The sequence below is a fragment of the Balaenoptera ricei genome, chromosome 2, assembly GCF_028023285.1.
Source record: "Balaenoptera ricei isolate mBalRic1 chromosome 2, mBalRic1.hap2, whole genome shotgun sequence".
Lineage (NCBI taxonomy): Eukaryota > Metazoa > Chordata > Mammalia > Artiodactyla > Balaenopteridae > Balaenoptera > Balaenoptera ricei.
Window position 1 is genome coordinate 126,315,660 of NC_082640.1, and position 22,911 is coordinate 126,338,570.

Below are 22,911 nucleotides of genomic sequence, written 5' to 3' on the forward strand. Positions count from 1 at the left end.
GAGCCTAGAAAATATTACTTTTGGAAGTCATGCATTATTTTTGTTTTGAAATGGAGCTAGAGCCCTGCTTGACACTACTACTCTATTAATCCTGGTTGCTTTGAAAAAGAAAAAGCTTAAGATCCCTAGCAAATCCTGATCAAAAAGAGATTTCTATACTTTTTAATTCAATAAGAGGCAAGGCCAATCCACTGAGCAGTGCAATAGTCTCTCCCTACTCCATCTGGCATTATTCATTAGAAACAAGCAAACAAAAAAACTAGCCTGATAAGTTGTGCAAGTAAAAATAACTGTGTGCACTAAAAACACTTCCTTAAGGAGTGTCCAGGCTGGCCTCAGGAAGCCCACTAGTCCTCGCATCACCCACGAGAGTGAGTCCTTCTCTTTCCACGGTAGTGGGTAGGGGTCGTCCCTGCACTGCACCGGAAAAAAGAGCCTTGAACCTTGGCAGAGAAGAATGGACAGGACTGAGAGAAACACAACTATCCTGCATCTAGATGAAAATTTCACAGTGTCAGGAGTAGTAAAGGAGCGTCGGGTGCAGAGGTCCTGGAAAATTCACTGACACAGAGTGAATATATGAATATCATTTCTAATTCTCTGTGGTATAAAGCTATAAACCACAAGTTGAGCACTGAAGAAAATACAACATGTGCTGTATAAAATGCCCAGGTTACGTGGCCAAAAGAAATATGTGAATTGCATAAAGTATGTGAATTGCCCTTGTGTGAAGCTTGGCTCATGACTGGAGCAAAAGACAACCTTAGTGTTTTTGTTTGTTTTATTTTTCCAAATATATAATTTTAAAATATACATGCATCAATTTTTAAACTACCTTCATTCAATAAGTACTTATCGAGCACCTACTTTGTGCCAACACTCTTCTAGACACTGCATACATACATCAGTGAACAAGAGAAAGAAGGTCCCAGCCTACATTCCAGGGGAGGTGGACAAACAGTTAATGAGTACACAAAGAAATCAACGTGACGAGATCAGAAGACTAGAGCAAAAGGATCAACAGGGTAATGAGAAAGAGAGAAGCACAAGAGGCCACTTTGGATGAGGCGGCCAGGGAAGACTCTCAGAGGAGATGACAAGTGAGCCGAGGTCTGAAGGTTGAGAAGGAGCCAGTCCTTCCAGAAGAAGGGATACCAAGCACACAGGTTCTGAGACAGGAGAAAGCTTGGTATGTTCAACAGAGAAATCCCACTGCTGGACATGTACTAAGATCACGTTATTTTTGAGCAATGAAAACGTGGCTTTGGAAACATAGAATATCAAACTGGAAGAAGACTCTGAGATCATTTAGGAGACTAGCCTTCATTTCCAGGTGAAGAATCAAGTCCCCGAGCGTTCCATTGACTCCCATCGCTGGAGCCGACAGCATTGAACCAGAATGCTGGGCTCCTGCATTCATCTTCCTGCTTGATTAGATGCCTCTCGGAGTTAATGCGTTAATCACATTCTCGCTTGACACTTAAAGCCTGTCTACAAAGGGATCATTTCTGCTAACCTGTTCTTTTGGAAGGAAAATGGGTCAGAATTCTAACCAGTTCCCACTTCAGAACATCTGAAAAAAAATTTTTTTTAAAGTATGCTGGTTACTGGTTACTTTTCAGAATTTAAAAGGACACAAATACAGAGATAATTTAAATTCTAAAGGCTTTTTTTTCTTGAGAATTTAACAGTACTGAATTAGATCTGATAGACATTTGCCATATGTTGTGTTTCTTCATAAAAAAGAGAAATGCATATCCCAGATAGAGTTTGATTACCAAAAATTGAGGATAGTCAGTTTAATTTTGGATTGTTTTTGCTATGAAAGTATGTAACCTATTCAGTACTTGCAAAAGTTTCACTGGAGAAAATATTATTCAATAAGCCCCAAATGGGAAAATTTTATTCTGTAGGAATTTGGCCCAGAGCACGTAGAGTTGCATCCAGAGAATATACAGCTCTATTTATCATCTTGCAAACTTCTTCATTATGTCAAAACTAAATCTCAGCTGTGCCCTGACTGCAAAGCAAAAGCAATACAGGCAATTTAAGCCATCTCAACAAGAATATTTTGAGAATTAATCGATTTTCCAGGAATGTTCAAACAACTTTTATCAATTTTGGTCAAGGTTCACAGTTATGGTATTACATTATCAGCCTTGGATTTATGTTTGTCTAAAGAAATTTATGATTTTTATTCTTGCTTCACAAAAAGGAAAAACAATCTTCTAGCATGCCCATGATAACCATAGTTTTCAGCTGTGCTACAATCCCAGCAATTCCGATTTCATTCGGCATCATTCCCACTATATGCTCAACTCAAAAGCAGCTATCCCATGGGCAGGGCCCGAGGTTCCAAGGGTCAGTTCACAGTTGTGCTTTCTCTTCTCAAGCAGCTCCTTTCTCAACACTTTTGGTTCTCTGGTGATACAGGAAGCACCCAAGTAAGTAACCTAAAGCGTTTCCTGCATGGCACATGACTTTTAAGGAATACTCCAGCTCTTTGAGACAGGCTCTTTATAAATGCAGATGAGGAACAAACACCTCTGATAAGACAATTTTATTTTCACTGGTGACACTGCTTAGAGTTTAACTAGAAATCATTTAAAATAAAATAAGCACTATAGCCAAATAAACAGCAAACATTTTGAACTTTTACTTTACTTCTTGAATTTAGAGCTAGAGCTTATCTCAAAATAGACATGGTTATTAGTTTCAGATTCTCTCTTTCCCCCAAAACCTGTACTTAAAATAGATGATTATCTGAGAAAAGTTTATGACTGCATTAAAAAACACTTAAAAATTTCCCATTTGTTTTTTAATTCAAAATAATCCCAAATCAGTTTATTTTATTCCTATATTTTATAGGCATATTCTAATAATCCAAAATTGGAATCTAAGCCATGGTTAAGGCAAAATATCTCATTATAGGGAACCTGTGATGGGCATTCGCTAAATGAATTTGCTGAAATTTTTAAAGCAATTGGGATAAAATCCTGGATGGGGACGGGGGTGGGGTGGGGCGGGGGGAACAGAGGAAGTAGTCTTCATGCTGACACTCACTTTAGAAGTAATTCACTTTCCCATGACAAAGATAAGAAAGCCATTTAAGAATTATTTACCTTTCAGCTTAAAAAAAAAAAGGATGTCTGGAGAAGCCCATTGGCAGGCATGAAGAGTGGACAGGTGCTTCTCCTCATCCTCCAGGCTGGGCTCCTCATAGAAGGAAAAGCCTTTGCAGTTAAGCAGAAGGAAGACAGAAGTGTCAAAATAGAACACGCCTTACTTATTAGCTAAGGGAGAATCTTCTAAGCCCATTTCATTAGTTGAGGAGCAATAGCTACTGTACTTTAAACAAACACCAAATTTTAAAATTTAGACAAAAACACAAATTAAGGAGAGAGGAAACATTTTACAAAGGTTCCACAATGTGAGTCATAAAAATAGTATGCTCCTCTAGGAAGTAATTTTAAAAAGAATTCCATTTACAAAAAAGAGAAAAGAAAAGAAAGGAAGAAAGAAAGAGAGGAAGGAAGGAAGGAAGAAAGAAAGAGAAAGAAAGAAAGAAAGACAAAGAAAGACAAAGAAAGAAAGATTAGAAATATTTGAAGATTATAAAGTGAATTACAGTTGATTTAACCTAATAGAACTATGTTATTTTATGTAGGGAGAACTGGCTGGATTTTTTTTTTTAAATAAATTTATTTATTTATTATTTTTGGGTGTGTTGGGTCTTCGTTTCTGTGCGAGGGCTTTCTCTAGTTGTGGCGAGCGGGGGCCACTCTTCATCGCGGTGCGTGGGCCCCTCACTGTCGCAGCCTCTCTTGTTGTGGAGCACAGGCTCCAGACGCGCAGGCTCAGTAGTTGTGGCTCATGGGCCCAGTTGCTCCGCGGCATGTGGGATCCTCCCAGACCAGGGCTCGAACCCGTGTCCCCTGCATTGGCAGGCAGACTCTCAACCACTGCGCCACCAGGGAAGCCCCTGGATTTTTTTTAAAAGAAAAGTTTTTTTTCCTTATTAAGAAATTTGAAAAATAATTTTAGCCTATGGTAGCAAGATTATTCTGCATAAGATCTTTGGGACCAATTTTTTCTCCAGTGCCTCAGAGCAACAGGTCCTTAGATGTCCTCTCTTTCTATCTCCTCCTCATTATTATTGGGCCACTGGAGAAATGATTAAAACTGTTCGGTAGCAGCAAAGGCCCACGTACATGGAGTGTTTCCTATGGATCAGGAAGCTTTTGCAACCAGCCCTGCCAATGGCCTGGGTTTATGTTCAGTGGGCTGTCTACTGTGGGCCCCTCTGAGTTTTCCACAGTGTAGATACAACCCTTGTTTCCCAAAGAGGCAGAACATTGTCAAAGTAAGAATCCCAGGAGTAATATTAATGAAATCTCTTCATGGGGTTATGGTCTCTCATCCCCAAACCTTCTGTCTTTCCACAGAAAGTCACAGGTATCTAGAATGTCATGCAGCATTCTTAACAGTGCACAAAACAGGATTATTTTCTCTTGTTTTAGGGTCAAGCTTAGATTATATTAGTCTTTTTAATTAAATCACTATACAAATGTGGGACCTTTTAAAGTTTGCATGAACTCATTGGCAATGACGAATTTAATTTGTAATAAAGAACTTAGGTGGGAGCAAATGGCATTTTAAAGCACACATTTATTCACTTAACACATATTCACTGCAGCCCTACAATATGCCAAGGAGAGCATAGTTAATTGTCACCTCTGGGGCTTCTCTGGTGGCGCAGTGGTTGAGAATCTGCCTGCCAATGCAGGGGACAAGGGTTCGAGCCCTGGTCTGGGAAGATCCCACATGCCGCAGAGCAACTGGGCCCGTGAGCCACAATTACTGATCCTGCGCATCTGGGGCCTGTGCTCCGCAACAAGAGAGGCCGCGATAGTGACAGGCCCGCGCACCGCCATGAGGAGTGGCCCCCGCTCGCCACAACTAGAGAAAGTCCTCGCACAGAAACGAAGACTCAACACAGCCATAAATGGATAAGTGGATAAATTAAAAAAAAAAAAAAAACTATTAAAAATTGTCACCTCTACCTCTTCCAAATATACTATCCATCCTGTGTGCCATTTTTATTTGATTATGTTAATAAATAAAATCTTTAATGATGACTACATGGAAAGAATGACATACTCAATCAATGCAGAGCTGCAGTGTGCCCACCACCCAGGACTTCCTTGCTTTGGCTCAGTAAGTACAGAAAGACATTTCAATTAAATAAAACAAATCCCAGAGAAACCCGGATATGATCATGCAACTTCAAAAGCAAAGTTGAAGTTACACCAATGTTTTTTGGGATTCTGTAACCATTTTATACTATTATGAGTTGCCACTGATTGATTTAGCTAAATGACAAAGACGCAACAAAAATATAGTTTATAAAAATGTGGTTCTACTCCTTGCTTGCTTTACTTCAGTCACATTCTCTCCATGGTTAGAAACAAGCCATGACAGTGGTCTAAGCCCTGGATTTCTATGCATGGTGAGAAATCAGGCATAACCATGGTCTAACCCTGAATGTGATCTCAATGTTTTATACCACGGACAAATCGTTAACATATGGAAATAACCCTCTCAGCTGCTCTGTAATTTTTTAAATCCTATAGACTCTACTGCCTTGACTTTATACTCCATCCTGAACTTTTTCCACTGTTCTCTCCCCATTATAAAAGGATTTTTTTCCTTTTCTTTTCTTTTTAAAGGATCTACTGGGGAAAAAAAAAAAGTTTCGTTCCTTGTTTCCACCCTGCTGTTCTGTTGGCCCCAATGGCTGCTCCATGTCCCCTCTCCAACCTCTAAATTAAGTGTTCATTTTCAAGTTCACTGCTGTGCTCCCCTCCCCCTGTAAAGGGAGGTGTGGATGTTCCCCAGCCCCAGCTCCTCACTCTCTGCTGGGCTCCCCACAAAGCAGCCTCTCACCATAACCTGTCCTCAGATTTCTCTTTTTAATAAAGTCTGTGGTGGGCTTATGCCTTTAAATCATTTTTACCCATCAGAGCCATTTACGTTCCCTCTGTAACAACCAACGCTCACTCCTCTCCCATCGCCTGGCACTGATTTTTTGCCCCTGTGACCTCACTCAGTATGACAGAATGTGTTTTCTCTGGCTGTAGATAATATATTCCCATATCACTCTCACAAACCACAGAATGAGCTCCGCAGGGAAACCTCTGCCCTACCACTTCCCGTCACTGCTAACAAAGTGGTTTACAGAAAAAAAACCCAATGAGAACCACAGGTTAATGAGATGTTTAACACACACACAAAAAGAATTCTTTACATGAAGACTTTTTACAGAACTGCCTATGGGGTATTCAGCCATGGTTCCCAAAGGCTGACCCAGTGACCAGTCAGCCTTAAGATTCACCCAAGAGGTTGTTACACGTAAATATCCATAGGCCCCACCCCCAGAGTTTCAGATTCAGCAGGTCTGGGGTTTGGGAGCCACCGAGAGAGAGTGTGTAAATCAATCTCAACAGCTTCAGTAAAAGCCCCGTAAGCACTTATATAATGACACGTGGATGCCAAATTTTCAAACCATGTGAGTCTTTAGAATTCGCACAGTGATTAACATGTTTGGAGAGAAGTATGATAAGACTTCTCAGGGCAAGTTAAGTCCTAATGTGAGGAAGGATGAAAGCCAAGGTATGTATTGGCCTGTCCACTCACCAGCAGCCTATAACTGTGCATCTGTAAGGAGCTGTGAGGACGCTCCTCACCCCCACCTCTCCCCGCCTTCCCCAGCATCCACCAAAAAGACATGCCTCACAGCTCTTTGACAGGACAGGCTTTTAAAAGATCAGTCTTTACAGGATGGGTAATTTAGTTCATTTGCACCTGATTTATGCCCCATTCAAAAATGAAACAAAACAAAAATGATGAAAAATGACTCTGGGCCAAAGAGAATGAACACCTCAGTAATTCCGTCTTCCTGAAGCACAATGAGCCATTTCCCTTCCTGGGAATAAAAGTGTGAAGGGGATGTAAGCTAAAACCCCCTTGGACTGTGACTTTGATAAATCTGTGGGGTTTTGAATACCACTCTCTACACACCAGTACAGACCATCAAATGCATATGTAGTAGAATTCCCTCCCACCTAGGACCTTGCTTATTTGCAACTGTCAACCCATTTTAAGCAAGAGTATTTTTCTTACTAAGGAACCACTGGACCACCTCTCTTTCCCCTTAAAGAAGTCCTTTCCCCATTGCACTCTAGGCTTGTGTTGTCTAATCCCATAACCACTAACCACATGTGGCTATTGAGCGTTTGAAATGTGACTATCAATATGTAGATGTGCTCTAAGTGTAAAATAGGCACCAGATTTCAAGGACTGAGTATGAAAAAGAAGAATGCAAAATATCTCAATAATTTTTATATTGATTAACATGTTGCTATGACAATGCTTTAGATAAATGAGCTCAAATAAGATACAGTCAAATGAGATATATTGTTAAAAGTAATTGTATAAAAAGTTTCTTTTTACTTTAAAAATTGTGGCTATTAGAAAACCTAAATTTATGTATGTGTCATGCATTGTATTTCAATTAGCCAGTGCTGTCCTAGATGAAGTCCAGCATTTTGCTTTTCATCTCAAAGCTTGTCACTCGTGCTCCCTCGGTACCTTCGATGCCGTGTGCAGGTTCATTCCACCCAACTTTCATCTTGACGCGCCTACTGGAAACCCTCTCATCTCACTCTTCCCCAGTCCAGTCTCCAAAACTCCACCAAAAGCTTGAAATGTTTTTGCCCACCATCCTATCAAGTCATTTCACCCTTTTTATTTCAACAGATTCTCACTTCCCATCTCTTTCATGAAATCTTAAGTTTTTCAATGAAGACAACACAGCTGCATATTACTCATTTTCTAGACATTCCAATTTGGCCATAGAACTCATAGGGCTATTATTTCTGATTGTTTCCCAATACTCATTTATTCATTTGTTCAACAGCATTCACTGGGCACCTCCTGGAGGCCAGGCACTGTGCTTGCCACGGGGGTTACCTAAAAACGTCAGCACACAGCCCTAAAATGATGTGTGGAATGATGTCAACAGGAACACACAGATGAAACTGATGCTCTCCTGCCCTCAGAGCCAGAAGGACTCTCTAGTTGCAAACACCCTTCTGAGGAAGGATTTAAATGCAGTGCTCACATAACACAAGGTTTCCGGCTTGGAAAGTTGAAACCTTCTGACTCCATATTAAACACTTCCCCTCTCTCACACTTTGTATTCTCCCTCATGTTTCCCTGACTACCTTATAAACTCCATTTGTCTTTGTAGTTCCCATTTCCTTTGCTGACACAGTATTAAACACCATGCTTTCATATAAATATATGTACATATATAGGTATGTATGTGTGTGTGTATATATATATATAACTATATATATAACTATATATATATAAAACTATATATATATATATATATATATATATATATATGTATAGTCATTTATTTCCTACAATAATGTAGGTACCACATTATTCCTATTTGAAGATGAGAAAAACTGAGGCACAGGGAAGTTAAGTAACTTCCCTGTAACTGATGTTACACGGATGATAAAGAAGCAGAATTTGAACCCAGGCAGCCTAACTCTAGAGCCAGGGTTCTTAAATACTAGGTAATCCTGTCTCAGAGAGAATACAAACAAACACCAAGGACCATGTAAGCTTGAAGCTGCTAAGGCCACCTGCTGCCAAGTGAGAGAAGCCACGCCAAAAATGAAGCCCATGTAGGGAAAGGAAAGCTGAAGGGAAAGGGGGAGAGACAGAGAGACAGGGACAGAGACAGAGAGACAATATGAGAGATGTATGAGATATTACTGATTATTTAATATGAATCTCTGGAGGATATAAAGTGAGAAACTAAACTGCCTTTGGTCTTCGTAGTTATACAAGTGAATAGTCTTTTGTCATTTGTAGGTATGGGTTCTTAACTGGGGGTCCAACCGTAACTGTACACAAAGTTCTTGGTGTATAAACAGAACTATAAAACAGTGTATATGCATGTCTCTGGGGAGAATCTCAAAGGAGACCTTGATTCTACCTAACTACCATGTTTACGGCATCTTAGCCAAATCTCCTCTGCAAAATCAGGTGGGGACATTTAGAACAAGGTTGTTGTCATGTGGTTAGCCTATGCTCACATTAGGTCTATCCCTAGAGCCACACTTACATGGAGGAGAATAAGCTATTTCTTATCAGTTACAACTTCTAATCATCTTTTAAAATGCAAAGTGAGTTCCTGTTGAACATGCTGAATTGAAAATGCATGCTTGTAACCTAAGTGTCCATCAATGGATGATGAATAAATAGAGAAAATGTGATATATATATACAGTAGAATGCTATTCAGCCATAAAAAGAAGGAAATTTGCAACAACATGGATGGAATTTGAGGGCATTAGGCTAAGTTAAATAAATCAGGCAGAGATAGACAAATACCCGTATGATCTCGCTTATATGTGGAATCTAAAAAAAAATCAAACTCATAGATGCTGAGTACAAATTGGTAGTTGCCAGGGGATGGGGATGGGGAAAAAGGATGAAGATGGTCAAAAGGTACAAACTTCCAGTTATAAAATAAGTAAGTCCTGGGGATGTAATGTATGGTTAATAATAATATGTTGTATATTTGAAAGATGCTAAGAGAGTAGATCTTAAAAGTTTTCATCACAAGAAAAAGAAAATCGTGGCTATGTGCTGTGATGAATGTTAACTAGACTTATTGTGGTGATCATTTTGCAATATATACAAACATTGCATCATTATGTTGTATACCTGAAACTAATATAATGTTATATGTCAATTATATCTCAATTTAAAAAAAGAAAATGCGTGTTGATGTCAGCTCTTTCTCCAAATCCCACTAAAATAACAGTGTGTCAGTTCTGTTTGTTTGTCTTCAGACCATTTCTCACTCTTCCCTTGTCCTGCTCTGTTCTGTTATGCAGAGGGACAGCCCTCTGCCAGGCTGGGCCTCCCAGTCTTCCTTGGGTTCAGCATATAGGAGCACTGATCAGAGACTAATGGGTAGAGAGAAGAGAGAAACCAGAGGATTTCCCCTCTCCCTGTCTGCCTCAGGCAGGAAATCCGGCAGTGGCTGGGGTTCCTCTGAGACCAGCTACCACTCGACAGATCTACTGTGGTTCTAGCTTTCATCAGGTAGTCCTGGTGCCTGGGCTTAGGTAACACCACCACCTCCCCTCTCCCTCGAGCCGGGTGTAACAGAATCGGTAATTTAAAGAGTGCAAAAAAAATGATGAAAGAAAAATTCCTGTGAAGAAAGAATCTGGAAGTACACTTTTAGAATCTATTTTCTTTCCTTCTGCAGAGAAAAGGATTAGGCACAAATAGAACCCCAAAAGACTAAACTTATTGATTTTGCCATACTCCAGCACATGAGATGTTGTGGGAAATAAGCCATTTCCATGCTCAGATTGATTCATTGTCCCATTCTTCAAGGAAAATATCCAAGGAGAGGCAAAAACAGCCCACAGAAAACTGAAGCAAGTGAGGTTTGGCCTGCTGTATCCCATGCCCCACTCTGACAATGCCTGCTACAACTTAGAATCCAATGCCCTTGGATGTCATTAAGGAAAGTAACATGCTAAAATCACTAATGCTACATGGTTTCATGAATTATCCTTTATGGTTTACAGTTTGTCTTATTTAGAAACGTGGTCATCTCCGGTACTATAATAGTGAAGATTTCGGCAATAATTTAGTCTGTCCTGTCCACTCCCTACCACCTGTGTGTTAGTGCCCAGTGATAAATGCTACCAATCTTGTATATTCTACTTCTGATTTAGCCAACTGCAAAAGTTTGGGGCTTTCAGTTTATTCTATGATTGTGAGTCTTTATTCAATACAGTTTTTATCGTTATGCAAGTCAAATACCATCCACCATCCAGTTCCCTTCTCCTTCAGGGTCCCTGGAAGGATTGTACTTTTCCCTCTCCCTCGAAGTTAGGTAAAGGGTGTGTGACTAATTCTAATCAATGAATGCCCTTTTCATAAAAATATCTATATAACAAAGAAGACATAAAGCCCCAATAACCTGGCACATCCATTTCAAGAAATATCCGATTCATATCCAGTACCATGAAATGACACCGTTTTTGAAATTCATTGTGATGAGATTCCTATTAACTCATCAGATTGTGAGCTCTCTGAGAGCAGAGCTAACCTAGAACCCACATGCACTAGATGCTCAATACATGTTGCTAAATGAATGAATGAAGGATTGAGGGAATGAATGAGTAACCGTAATGTCAATATTGTCTTGTTTAAATCATTCTTATTTCTCCTTGCTCATTTGAACACTGCACTAATTTAGGAAATTACCATTAAATGAAAAAGACAATTTATTCCTCAGAGAGATTAACAATAATCTGGCTTTTCAAAGAAGGTTAATATGGAAACTAAGAAGGAAAGGCCAGTGAGTTTTGCTTTCTGTTTCTGAACTCTATATAAAAGATGCTCCAGGAAGTACACCCACCTTACATTTGAATATAATTTTGGATTTCCTTCTTTCTCTGTTTGGGCTTGGCGACTTGAGGCTGCTATGGACTGAATGTTTGTGGCCCCCCAAATTCATATATTGAAGCCCTAACCCCCAATATGATGGCCTTTGGTGGTGGTGGGGTGATTAGGTTTAGATGAGGTCATGAGGGTAGAGCCCCATGACGGGATTAGTGTTCTTTATAAGAAGAAAGAGAGACATCAGAGCTTCCTCTCTCCATCACCACATGAGGATACAGCAAGAAGGTGACTATCTACAAGTCAGGAAGAGGGCTCTCAACAAGAACCGAATTGACTGGCACCTTGATCTTGGACTTCCCAGCCTCCAGAACTGTAATAAATGTCTGTTGCTTAAGCCACCCAGTCTATGAAATTTTGTTATAGCTTCCCAAGCTGACTAAGAAAGAAGCCAAATTCTTATCTTCTCTATCTCTATCAGAAATGTAATATTATTTGCATGTCACAGACACCTTCCCTTGCTTTCAGCAACCAGCCTAACTAAGATTCTGTTGCCTCTGTAGGTAAATTAAGCAACATGTCCCTTCAATGACCAGCCTGACTCATCAAGTATTTCCTAATTGTGGCAGTAAGGGTTTGTTTGACCATCACTGTTGCATGGCACTTTTTGCTGTTAAGCTCCAACCTAGGTATGGTGTTGTTGCGTTTTACACAATGCAAATAAATGGAAACTTTCACTATACTTTCAGAGCTTTTAATATGAAAAAATAGAGTTCAGTAATTTAGCCATGGATTTAACTTTTAAAAAACTGCTCTAGATCATATTAAAACCCACAAGATTTTTTTTTTCTCTTGGTAAACAGGTTTAATACATTGCCCTGATTTTAAGGCATTTAAGAGCAAAGGCATTTTCTAGGAAATATGGCACTTTGTATTGGCAAACAGTTGTAGGAATAAATTCTTTAAGCACCATTTAAGAAGTCTACTTGAAATTTTGGAGTTTCACACCAAAATGCTCTCTATTAAATAGCAATCTGTTATATGCTATATAACGTATATGTTATATGCAATGCCAAATGAAAGTCTGCTGTCATAATTCACTAGATAGAGTTTAGTTTTTACATCATTTTGATAAATTTCCCTCACTTATCAGTTTAGTCACAAATTATACCTTATGATTGTCATGTGAAGGCAGTAAAATATTATATACTTTCGGATGACCTCTATCCAGAAATGCTTTTCACTGCTTACATTTTATCTGTCAAATAGTATTTTCTTTAAGAAGTAAATATAAATGCCATTATTGGGAGAAGCTACCGGCCTAGGACAAGTTCTAGCATTTAGTGTTCTGACAGATCTTAATTTGGATATCAGCCAAAGTCAATAAAACTTGTTCATGCAGAACCTTACCTGGTTTTCACCACATCGAGAGGGTGCATCAGGCAAATTTCTACAAGACCTGAAAGATGATAAAGAAAAGTCCAATAAACACTTATGTAAACACTGGTTCTTATTTCCTTGACCCTATTGGTTTCTCAAGTATGAATCTTCAAATTAAAAACTTGGGACTTTGGACATGACAGGTAATAGAGGCTAATAGCAAAAGACTAATGAATAACATGACTTTATTTCTATGGGAGCAAGATACATGAGTGATTACTTCTTTATAAGTGCTCTGGCACAAACGGAGATTTTAAACAGAGGAGTGATATTAACTTCTATTAATATATTCTCCCAACAATCTAATCATCTGTCCATTAACCCTCCCACTGCTCCCAATCACATTTATTAACATGCAAACACCTGAGCAGTGATGCTCCAACCCTCTCCCCTTTGGTAGATGCACCATTTCTCTCATCACAGCATGGATGTACTGGTGTCACAAGCACCTCTAAGACTGAAAGAGTCAATGCCCAACTAGAAGAAGAGCACAAATACTATCATCCAAGGAGAACAGTTTCGTTTCAGTGTTCAATTCCCTGAGCTTTTCCTTCTCTTTGGAATGTTGTCCTCCTGTGAGGATACACACACATACACTTCTTCTGAGAATCCTACTTACCTCCAGATCTCAATTTGGGCAACTATTTTCCCAGAAATCCTGGGGAAGAGACTGTTAGTTGTCCCCTAGTATTCATCCCCTTTTCTTCCTGGTTGCTCAGAATAAATACTACATTTCCCAGCCTTCCTTGCTGCTAGGTCACATGTGACCAAGTTCTGGCCAATGGGAGGTAAGTGCAAGTGGTTTGAGCAATTTCTAGGAAGTCTTTTAAAGTTAAGGAGGCTGCTCCTCTCTTTCCTTTTCCTACTTCCTTCTGGTGGAATGTGGACCTAGGGCAGGAGAAGCCATTTTGCACAATGAAGTGATTTTGCGCATGGAGGTCACACGTAGCACATCAACAAGACAGAAGTAGTCCCTGACATCATGGAGTTATGGTCTACCTCCAGACATTCATGTTGAAGAAAATTTTCATTTCCTTTAAACTACTGCTATTTGGGTTTTCTGCCACTTGTACCTGAACCTAATTCTGATACAGGTACCCTTCGATGTGCTCCCACAGTACCCTGGACTTGTCTTATTACACGGCTGTACCTGTTTTCTTGTCTAAAAGCTCCACAAGGACAGAGATTCCACCTGCCTTATTCACCTTTATATCCCCATCACTTTGCACAATAGTTGGCAGTCAGCTCAATAAAAATTTGTTGAATAAATAAATTGATGCTGATTAGGGTTACTGCACATGCCACTATGTCAGCTAATTCTCTAGATGAACTGAACTGGCAGCAGTTTATTCTACATTTATTTCATTAGTTTGAACATAACACAAATAAGCAAGCAAGGACAGAGAAATACTGGTAAATATGATATGAAATAAAGCACAGGAAGTATTTGAATGCAGAATTGCAATATTGTTGATCACATACCCAGATGTTCCGCAGCTATGTAAATGTGAGAAAGTGACCAATGATTCAACACCTAATAGACTGACAAATAATTCTTGAGAGGGGTGTGCATGCAGGGTATTGTGCTCAGTGCTGGGACATAGCCTGATGCAGTATCAAGGGTGCCTGAAAGAATGAAGAATTTCAAAAGTGGGCACAGAAGTGACACACTGAGAACAACCTTACATGTAAAGGGAAAACAATGAACAGAGAACAGCAATATGCATAAAACTAAGTTTTAGGCCCAGTGATTTAGTGGTGCTATTTACAGTGTGAAATGTTGCTATTTATGTTCTGTACCAATTCTAGTCTTGCATAACAGTTTACTTTTATTGTCAATTTGTCAACTGTCTTCAAGGAACTATGCCATGGTTCTCATAAAATGAATGACAGAAAATACAAATATTTACAATTTTTCAGTAAAATTTTAATTCAGCTGTGGCCTGGGTGTGCTTTATATTTGAGATTATTCATCCTAGGACACAAGGCTGATTTCTGTAAGGTAAAGACCTTACAAAAAATTTTTAAACATATACATATATATATATATATATATATAGAGAGAGAGAGAGAGAGAGAGAGAGAGAGAGAATATATATATTTCACCAGGAAGCATTTTCTACAATTTTCACCTACTTTGCCAATAACCACTGGTGGAGGACTCAAGGGTATCCTTAAAGCTGGGAATAGAAAGTCACATTAAAGGCATCACACTTCACAGAATGGATGGTGGATGGGATGGTTCTTTTTTTATTTTGGAGATTTAGAATGCTTACAACGTAAAGCAGAAGACCCTTTTTTTCCAAACTATCCCTTTACAACCTAAGCCACAGAAAAGAGACAATGGAAGGTACAGGACCACATTGATGGACTGACCATGGGACACACCACCCCTGCTAACTCCTAACAGAATCCTCAAGTACAGAAACCAAGAATGCTGTTGTCATTCCTGTGCCTTCCTTCCTGGTCCACCTCTGCCTTCACCCAAGAACAGTGCTGCAATGGCTTCAGTAACCTTTTTAGCAATAAAATGGGGGAATGCAGAAGACAAACTAGGTGCCCAAAGGTAGACTTGAATATAGATTATTAAAGGACAATGCCAAGTGATCCTTCAGTTCAGGTCTTAATTTTGATTTTAACTATACACAATGCTATTATACATTAATCTGTCCTAAGATAAATTACTTGAGAACAGAGTCTTCTAAATTTACTCTGACTTCTTATCACTGAGTCAATTCACATTTCCTTTCTCTACAATTCCATGACATATACCAGTTATATTACATTTTACATTACCAATATTATATTACAATTCCATTACATATATCAAGAATAGCATTTATCACACCATACTATGGCCAGTAATATACAGAAATATATAACTGTCTCTCCACACCGCTCCCCCCATCCCCATACTGGCCATTGCAATATTCATCTCCAGACACTGTAGTCTACGTGAATGGCATCTCCTGCACTTGCGAAAATGTGTAGTCAAATACAAACCATGAGTTCTTAGAGAAGAGGGAGTATTTAACTTTATCGGCGCACTGAGTAAATAACGCTAAATACATGAAATTCACTCAGGAAGGTCTCTATCTACACTCACTTCCTTGGTGATCTCATTCCAACCCATGGTTTTAATTACCATCTATATGCTAACAACTTGCCAATTTACATTTCCAGCCCAGACTTCTCTTTCAAAGTCTAGACAAATATCTGATTGCCTATTTGACATCTCTGCTTGGGTATCTAACAGCCATCTCAAAATTTACATGTTTAAAACAGGACTCCTGAGTGTCTTCACCAACACCCCTACTCAAAAAACAAAACAAAACAAAATAAAACAAAAAACAAAACAGAACAAAAGCCAACCTGTTCAACCTTAGAGTCACCCTGGACTCCTCTTTCTCTCAAAATCCTCTTCCAATCTATTGGCTCTACTTCAAAATATAACCAGACTTCTACCATCTCTCACTTCCTTTACTGCCTGTGCCCTCGCCCCCATTCTGGTTAAGTCATGGTCACCGTTTCTCAGCTGATTAACTGCAGCACCTCATTAACACGTCTCCCTTCATCCACCTTTGACTCCTTCCATCTATTCTCACCCAACAGCCCAAGTGATCCTTTTTAAGATGTAAGTCATTTCATGTCATTCCTCTGGTCAGCAATGACTCCCCATCTCACTCAGAGAAAAGCCATACATAATCCAGGCCTGCATTACTTCTCTCACCAACTAACTCTCTTACTATTCTCCCCCTCACTGATTCTACTCTGGCCACAGTGGCCTCTGCTGTCTCCCAAACATGCCAGGACTATCTCAGCTTTTGGCCTTAGTGCTAGCCATTTCCTCTGCCTGGAATGCCCCTCCCCCAGCTTCTACTTGGCCAACTTCCTTCACATGGTCAACGAGTAATCTGACCAGTCTAACACAGAGGTCTGCTCCTCCCCACCCCAGCACCAAAAAAAATCCTCATGCTGCTCTGTTTTTTCCTTTTTGCATGGTACTTATCAGCTTCTAACATACTACATTATTTACTTCTTTTTTATGTTTCTTGTTTCCTGTCTCTCCCAGTAGAATATAAGCTTCACCAGGGCAGAGATCTTTGTCTGTATTGTCCACTGATATGCACTAAGTACCCAGAATATTCCTGACACCTAATAGTTGCTCAATAAATATTTGTTGAAAAAAGAAATGGAATGATATAAAATAATAAACCTGACACAATAATGGGATTCCTTTACAGTGGTATGTAGAAGATGAAGTTTTAAGAATTTAGTGTACACAAACAGAATTCACCCAGTCATTCAAGGAATCCATGATAATGTCTAATATAGGGAGTAAGTCTACTGAAATGTTATGAGTTCGTTTGTAGAACGAATGGATTATTCCAAAGATAATTTTGTTAAGTAACATTTTACGAATCAGAGAACATCTCAACATCTCCATGAAGACACAAAGGAATAGCAGTGCAGACAGAGAATTGAGGCATTCAAGCATCCCCAAGATATCAGTTACAAGTAAGACCTATGTTTTCCTTTCATCAAACCAAAAATTTTTGCATTGTACTATAGCCCCTTCCTTGGCATTTTCAAATTAAATCTAAGACTTCTCATTTGTTCTCTGAAATTCACACTATCCTATTACCTTAACTGATTTTGTGTGACATGTTTAACTCTTTAAAACTATAACTCTTTAAAATATAAAAGAATCTTTTTATTTTTTAAAGAGAACCACAGAGGGAATAAATGGTTTCAAACTGTGTAAATCTGAAATTCAAAAATAGAACAGCTAGAGACAGAACTGATAGTTTTTCATCTACTCTACTAGTCAAGCAAATCATTACAACATCCTATTTGATAGCCTGCCCAGAAAATGTGGTAGCCCTACTGAATTACAAGCAATGTGAGACTCATAAAGGGAAATCAAATATATTATACTTTCCCCTAATAATATTTAAAGTGCACTACCTTTGCGGCACAGTAAATTAATATTATGCACACTGAATTGGCTAAATAGGCAATGTGATTTGGCAGGCTTGAAAGATGTTGTTAAATGTTATGCTTTTGGGCAAGCCACAGCCTTCCTTGAAAATTCTGAAGCAAATATTTTCATGGAAGTTTACTGTTAGCATGTATTTTTCTAAAGAAACTAACCCTAAGCAATGGCCGCTAGCATGAATGTAAAGGGAGTGCAGTAATTTTCCTGGTGCATACTTCTTGCTCTCATAGAGTTTATTATCTCATTGATTTAAGAATTTAGGAAAATACATTTCAGTTATAAACATATGCATACATTATGGTCTAGAAATCATGGTAGATAGAGCATGTACAAGGGAGGAAGAAAAGTTTAGGCAGAGTTTAAAAATAAGTGAGTTTTTAAAATCACACTTTGAATGCAGAGACAGAAAGTTTGAAAATTATTAAACTAATGAAAATCTCACTTGTAAGCAAAGTTTGTATATATTTTTTAAACTCAATTTCAGCTCAGTGTAATACACACACACACACACACACATACACACACACACACACACACACATATTTTTTTTGGCCATGCCATGTGGCATGCAGGATCTTAGCTCCCTGACCAGGGATTGAAGCCGTGCCCCCTGCATTGGGAGCACAGAATCTTAACCACTGGACTGCCAGGTAAGTCCCAATGTAATGTATTTTAAAATTGTTGTTTGCTATTTTAATTCAATGGACGTTATCCTTTTATTTTCCTTTTTTGTTATTAAACTTTATATTAGACCCCAAGTAAGCTCCAAGTGCACTTAGGTAAGTGGTCCAATTTTCAGATATGTTGGTCTTTTATGGAAAGTCAACTGCTATATATGGGCCTTAACACAATCAGTAATGCAATGAGAAACACCAGGGGAAAAATAAGCTGTGGATTAGGTTGGCAGATGGTAAAATACCTTTAGAAATGTATAAAATGCTCTAAAGAGAAGGAAATGTGAAGAGAGAGAAAGAGACTTATCACTTGTTTTACAGATTATATGTGTGTATAATATATATACATTCACAAAAAGTTTGCATTGCATTTTGTTTATCTAGAGTGAAAAAAATGTTCAAGCTGACCAGCATTTCAGCATTGGAAGTTTATCAAAATGCAGAAGGGCAGCTGAAGAAGGGATTAGGAATCTATGGTATGTCTGCCAAGTACCAGGACCTCTCGTTCCAACTCAACAGAAGACTTGCCCAATTCTGGGGACTTCTCTATCAACCAGAAAGAAAAAGACATTTGCTCTGCCTCAGGATTTCTTCTTTTTTTTTTTTAATTGAAATATATTTGACATATAACATTATGTAAACTTAAGGTGTCAACATGATTTAATACATTTATGTATTGTAATATGATCGCCACTGTAGCAATAATTAGCACTTCTATCACATCACATAATTATCTTTTCTTTTTAGTGGTTGGAATAATTAAATTCCAGTCTCTTCAAAAGTTTGATAACTTTTTACAGGATTGGTCTTGCTTTCTTCTTTTATTGAATTGCCTGGAAAGAAGGATCCCTCTATTTGTCACAAGACTCAGGAACAGAACTCAGCCCCTCCCTGCCCACCCCTCCAGTCCTGCGCAGAAGCTGGCTCTCACAGGCCAGACACTATGCTTCTCTTCCCAACGATGCATTCAGCGGCATCACGTTCATAGCTTGAAATTGGCCACGCTGGGAGTATTTACACTAAGGAAAATGGCAAAGGCTACAAATCAGAGATTTTGTTTATTTGTTTGTTTTCCAGAGATCCAAATTAAACATTTACCAGCACAACGCTGCCCAAATCTAACCACAAATTCTGTTGCCTATCCTATTAGGTTCAAATAATTTTAAAAGTATAGTACATGGAGAGTTTTAAATTTCCAGTAGTTCTTTACCTCTGCTTGTCGCAAATTTCCAAAGGTGCTGTAAATTAATCTTTAGCTTATATTCTCTGTTCACGACAATTTAACAATAAGAATTATGATCCTACCCCAGAATTTTAAAGAAATCCTTAGGAACCGATACCCAAGAAAACCAACCAACCCACCAAACTACCGACCACACCTATGATTTGCTATGCTGTCGTGCAGATGCTTCTATTCTCTAGACCACGTAGCGATTTGGTAATGAGCGCAACAGTCTTCCACTTCTCAGGAAAACAGCTTCTTGCCCCTGCTCTCCTCCAAGAGCGTGAGCACCTTAAAAGAGAGGAGAGGAAATGTGGCTACGAAGCCAGCTTTGCCTTAGTCACCGGACGGAAGTCCAGAAACAGGAAGAAGGCCTTGGGCAAATAACACAGCATCTTGCTAAATGAAGAATTCAGGTTTTTAGGTCACAAGTAGCCAGTTCTTCCTTAGAAAATAAAGTCACTAGTACCAATTACCATCAAAGAAAAATGGAATTATAATGTTTTTCTCCCTATTCTAAATAGTACTACTTCCTGCAATCATATTGTTCATCTTGAAAGAGTTAAAAATTTAGAACTTTTAAAATATTTGCCACCATTGCCTTAATTAATATATAGCCAAGTTTTCTGCACTTAATCACACTGCTTTACTACTTGCCATTAGGTGATAGCTCTTAATTTTTTATTTGCCATGACCTAGAGCCATAGTTACACAAATTCTTATTTTTGAACTGTTATTCCACACCAGCCTCCGTACCATGCTCCCAGGAAATCCAGCTTACTGAGTCAAGTATTCTAGGTAAATCCCAATACACCATATGCTTTATCAAGGTCTGGCTTATGGGGAAAAAAAAGAAGAAAGCCGATTCATTTTCAGCCATACAGTTTAATCACAAAGAATTACTACTAAGTATGGATTAAGCTAATCTTTATTTACACATGAAAAACTTGCAAAAATGAAACTGCGCTTCAAGTAAAATAAGTACCAGCTGAAAAACAATATTTGGATACTAAAGTGTGAGACATTACATAAACACAACGGCAGGTAGATTTCATAACGCAAATATTTAGCTGTAATAGCATTGAATATATTACTACTCACAGAAACATTATCTAAATAATAATCAATGTTTGATTTCAGTTAATATTCTTAAATTACTAACTCACTAGAAACAATATTTGCCTCCATGGCTTCCATCCCAACGAGCACCGTGGTATGTGTCTTTGCTACTGTATAACATTAAATGTACTTAATCTCAGTTTTCTAGGTGTTGGACAAGTACATGTCCAGAAGGGTTTTCATTCACCAAATTTTTTTGAGTGCCTACTGTGTACCTAGTTATCCCAGCATATTTCTAGATGTTGGTTCTCTTCTGCTTGCTTCCGTTTTCCATTTTCTCAGAAAGCAAGGTCATCAATTGAGAATGATGATGAGGAAGAGATGTTAGATGAGATGTTAGAGAGAGCAGAGAGAAGGTGTGAAACAGTTGTCAGTAGGACTGAGGGAGGCGATGGATGAGGGAAACGTAGTATGATTAGTAGGTAGCACTGGGTCCACTTGAGGCCAGCAGTCATGAATATAGCGTCATTTTCTGTAGCCACATTCAGCTGTGTGCGTGCAGGAAGAGTAGGCAGGGTAATATTTAACCAGGATGAGGTTTTGCCAAATGAATATGAGGAAGTGACAGAGGGCAACGAAAAGAATGTGTGCCAGAAAGTGATTATAATGGTTGACTACGGAAGCTAGGAAGGAGGGAAGTGAGGACAAATGGGGATGAGGACATGGTGGTAAGAGCAGAGGCTTGCTGGTCCTGTTGGAGACAGGATACTAGAGGAGAGAGCTGGAAAGCTAAGAGGCGGAGGTAACATTGAGATGACTACTAAGTTCCATTTTTATTAATACATAGTAACTAAATCTTGTTGTTTTTTTTCTCTCTTTATCTCCAGTGTCTAGCACAAGGTATGGTACATCATCTACATACTGAATGAAAGTGTTGAATGAACAAAATGTTGATCCTATTATTGAGTAATACCAGGTATGTGAAGAACAAATACACTGATGGACATTCACCATTCCCTGAACTAGATTCAGCAGATATTCTCTGTTTTGTTTTGATCTTCAAGGTTTCTTTGAGTTTATGGTTTGACAAATATTTAACTAAGATCCTATAATGACCAGAATGTGTACACCTTAAGCAGTTAATACACTTAATAGCCAATGTACGTCATATAGAAATGTAGAAAATTTGAAACATCAACTAAAATAATTATACAAATAAACACAGGCCTCTAAAGATGGGTCAAGAACCCAAACAAAACTACTTTAAGAGATTTTGAATCTACAATATTAAGTCCTCAAAAGTAAAGGGACACATTCATATTTATATTCTGAAGCAAGTTTAGATAGTAATAAATGAAACATTGTAAATGAATTAATCATCTTTTCTAGGGAAGGCAGCCCTAACTTTTTGGCAAGCAACTTAAAACGCATCCTCACTAGAAGAGTCTCTTGATGGATGAATTTTAAAACTATGACAGTCTACCCTGGAAATCTACAGGGTGCCTACAAAGTCTGAAAATACAGACAAATAAAATTTCTTTATGTGCTACTTTGATGCTCCAAGGATCAACGTCTTCATTTTTTTCCTATGCACTAAAGTAATCTAGAGGACATGTGAAACAATGGCAGAAACTAAAAGGGTACTATAATTCTGGGAACAACACCAGAGCTCCACCAAAATCCATTTTCTCTTTCTTCCATGATCCATGATATCTCAGAAGGATGGCATTTCCCAGCATCTCTTGTGTGTGACCATGTGACTAAGTTCTCACCCACGGAATGTGAGTGGCATAGAGCTTAAGACTATGAGTATGCCTCTTTACTACCCACTTTCCCCTTTCCACTAACTGGAACTTCAGCGTGGTAGTAACTCAAGTTATGCCTTACAGATGACAAAACAGTGCCCTAGGGGACAGTGGAGCAACAATTGGAAGGGACCCATGTCCCAGAGTGACTATGAGGAGCAGAGATTTCGTGATGAACTGAACTACTACCATCAGAACTGTC

General features: G+C 38.7%; 1 protein-coding gene across 1 annotated transcript in view; it reads right to left on the reverse strand.

The window, feature by feature from the left end:
* The window catches only part of SLC25A21 (solute carrier family 25 member 21), a 511,228-nt gene that overhangs the window by 193,325 nt on the left and 294,992 nt on the right, over positions 1-22,911 (reverse strand). The window contains exon 3 of the mRNA XM_059915673.1: positions 12,921-12,969. Within this exon, the coding sequence (XP_059771656.1) occupies positions 12,921-12,969 (49 nt within the window). The remainder of the gene's footprint in view (positions 1-12,920; positions 12,970-22,911) is intronic.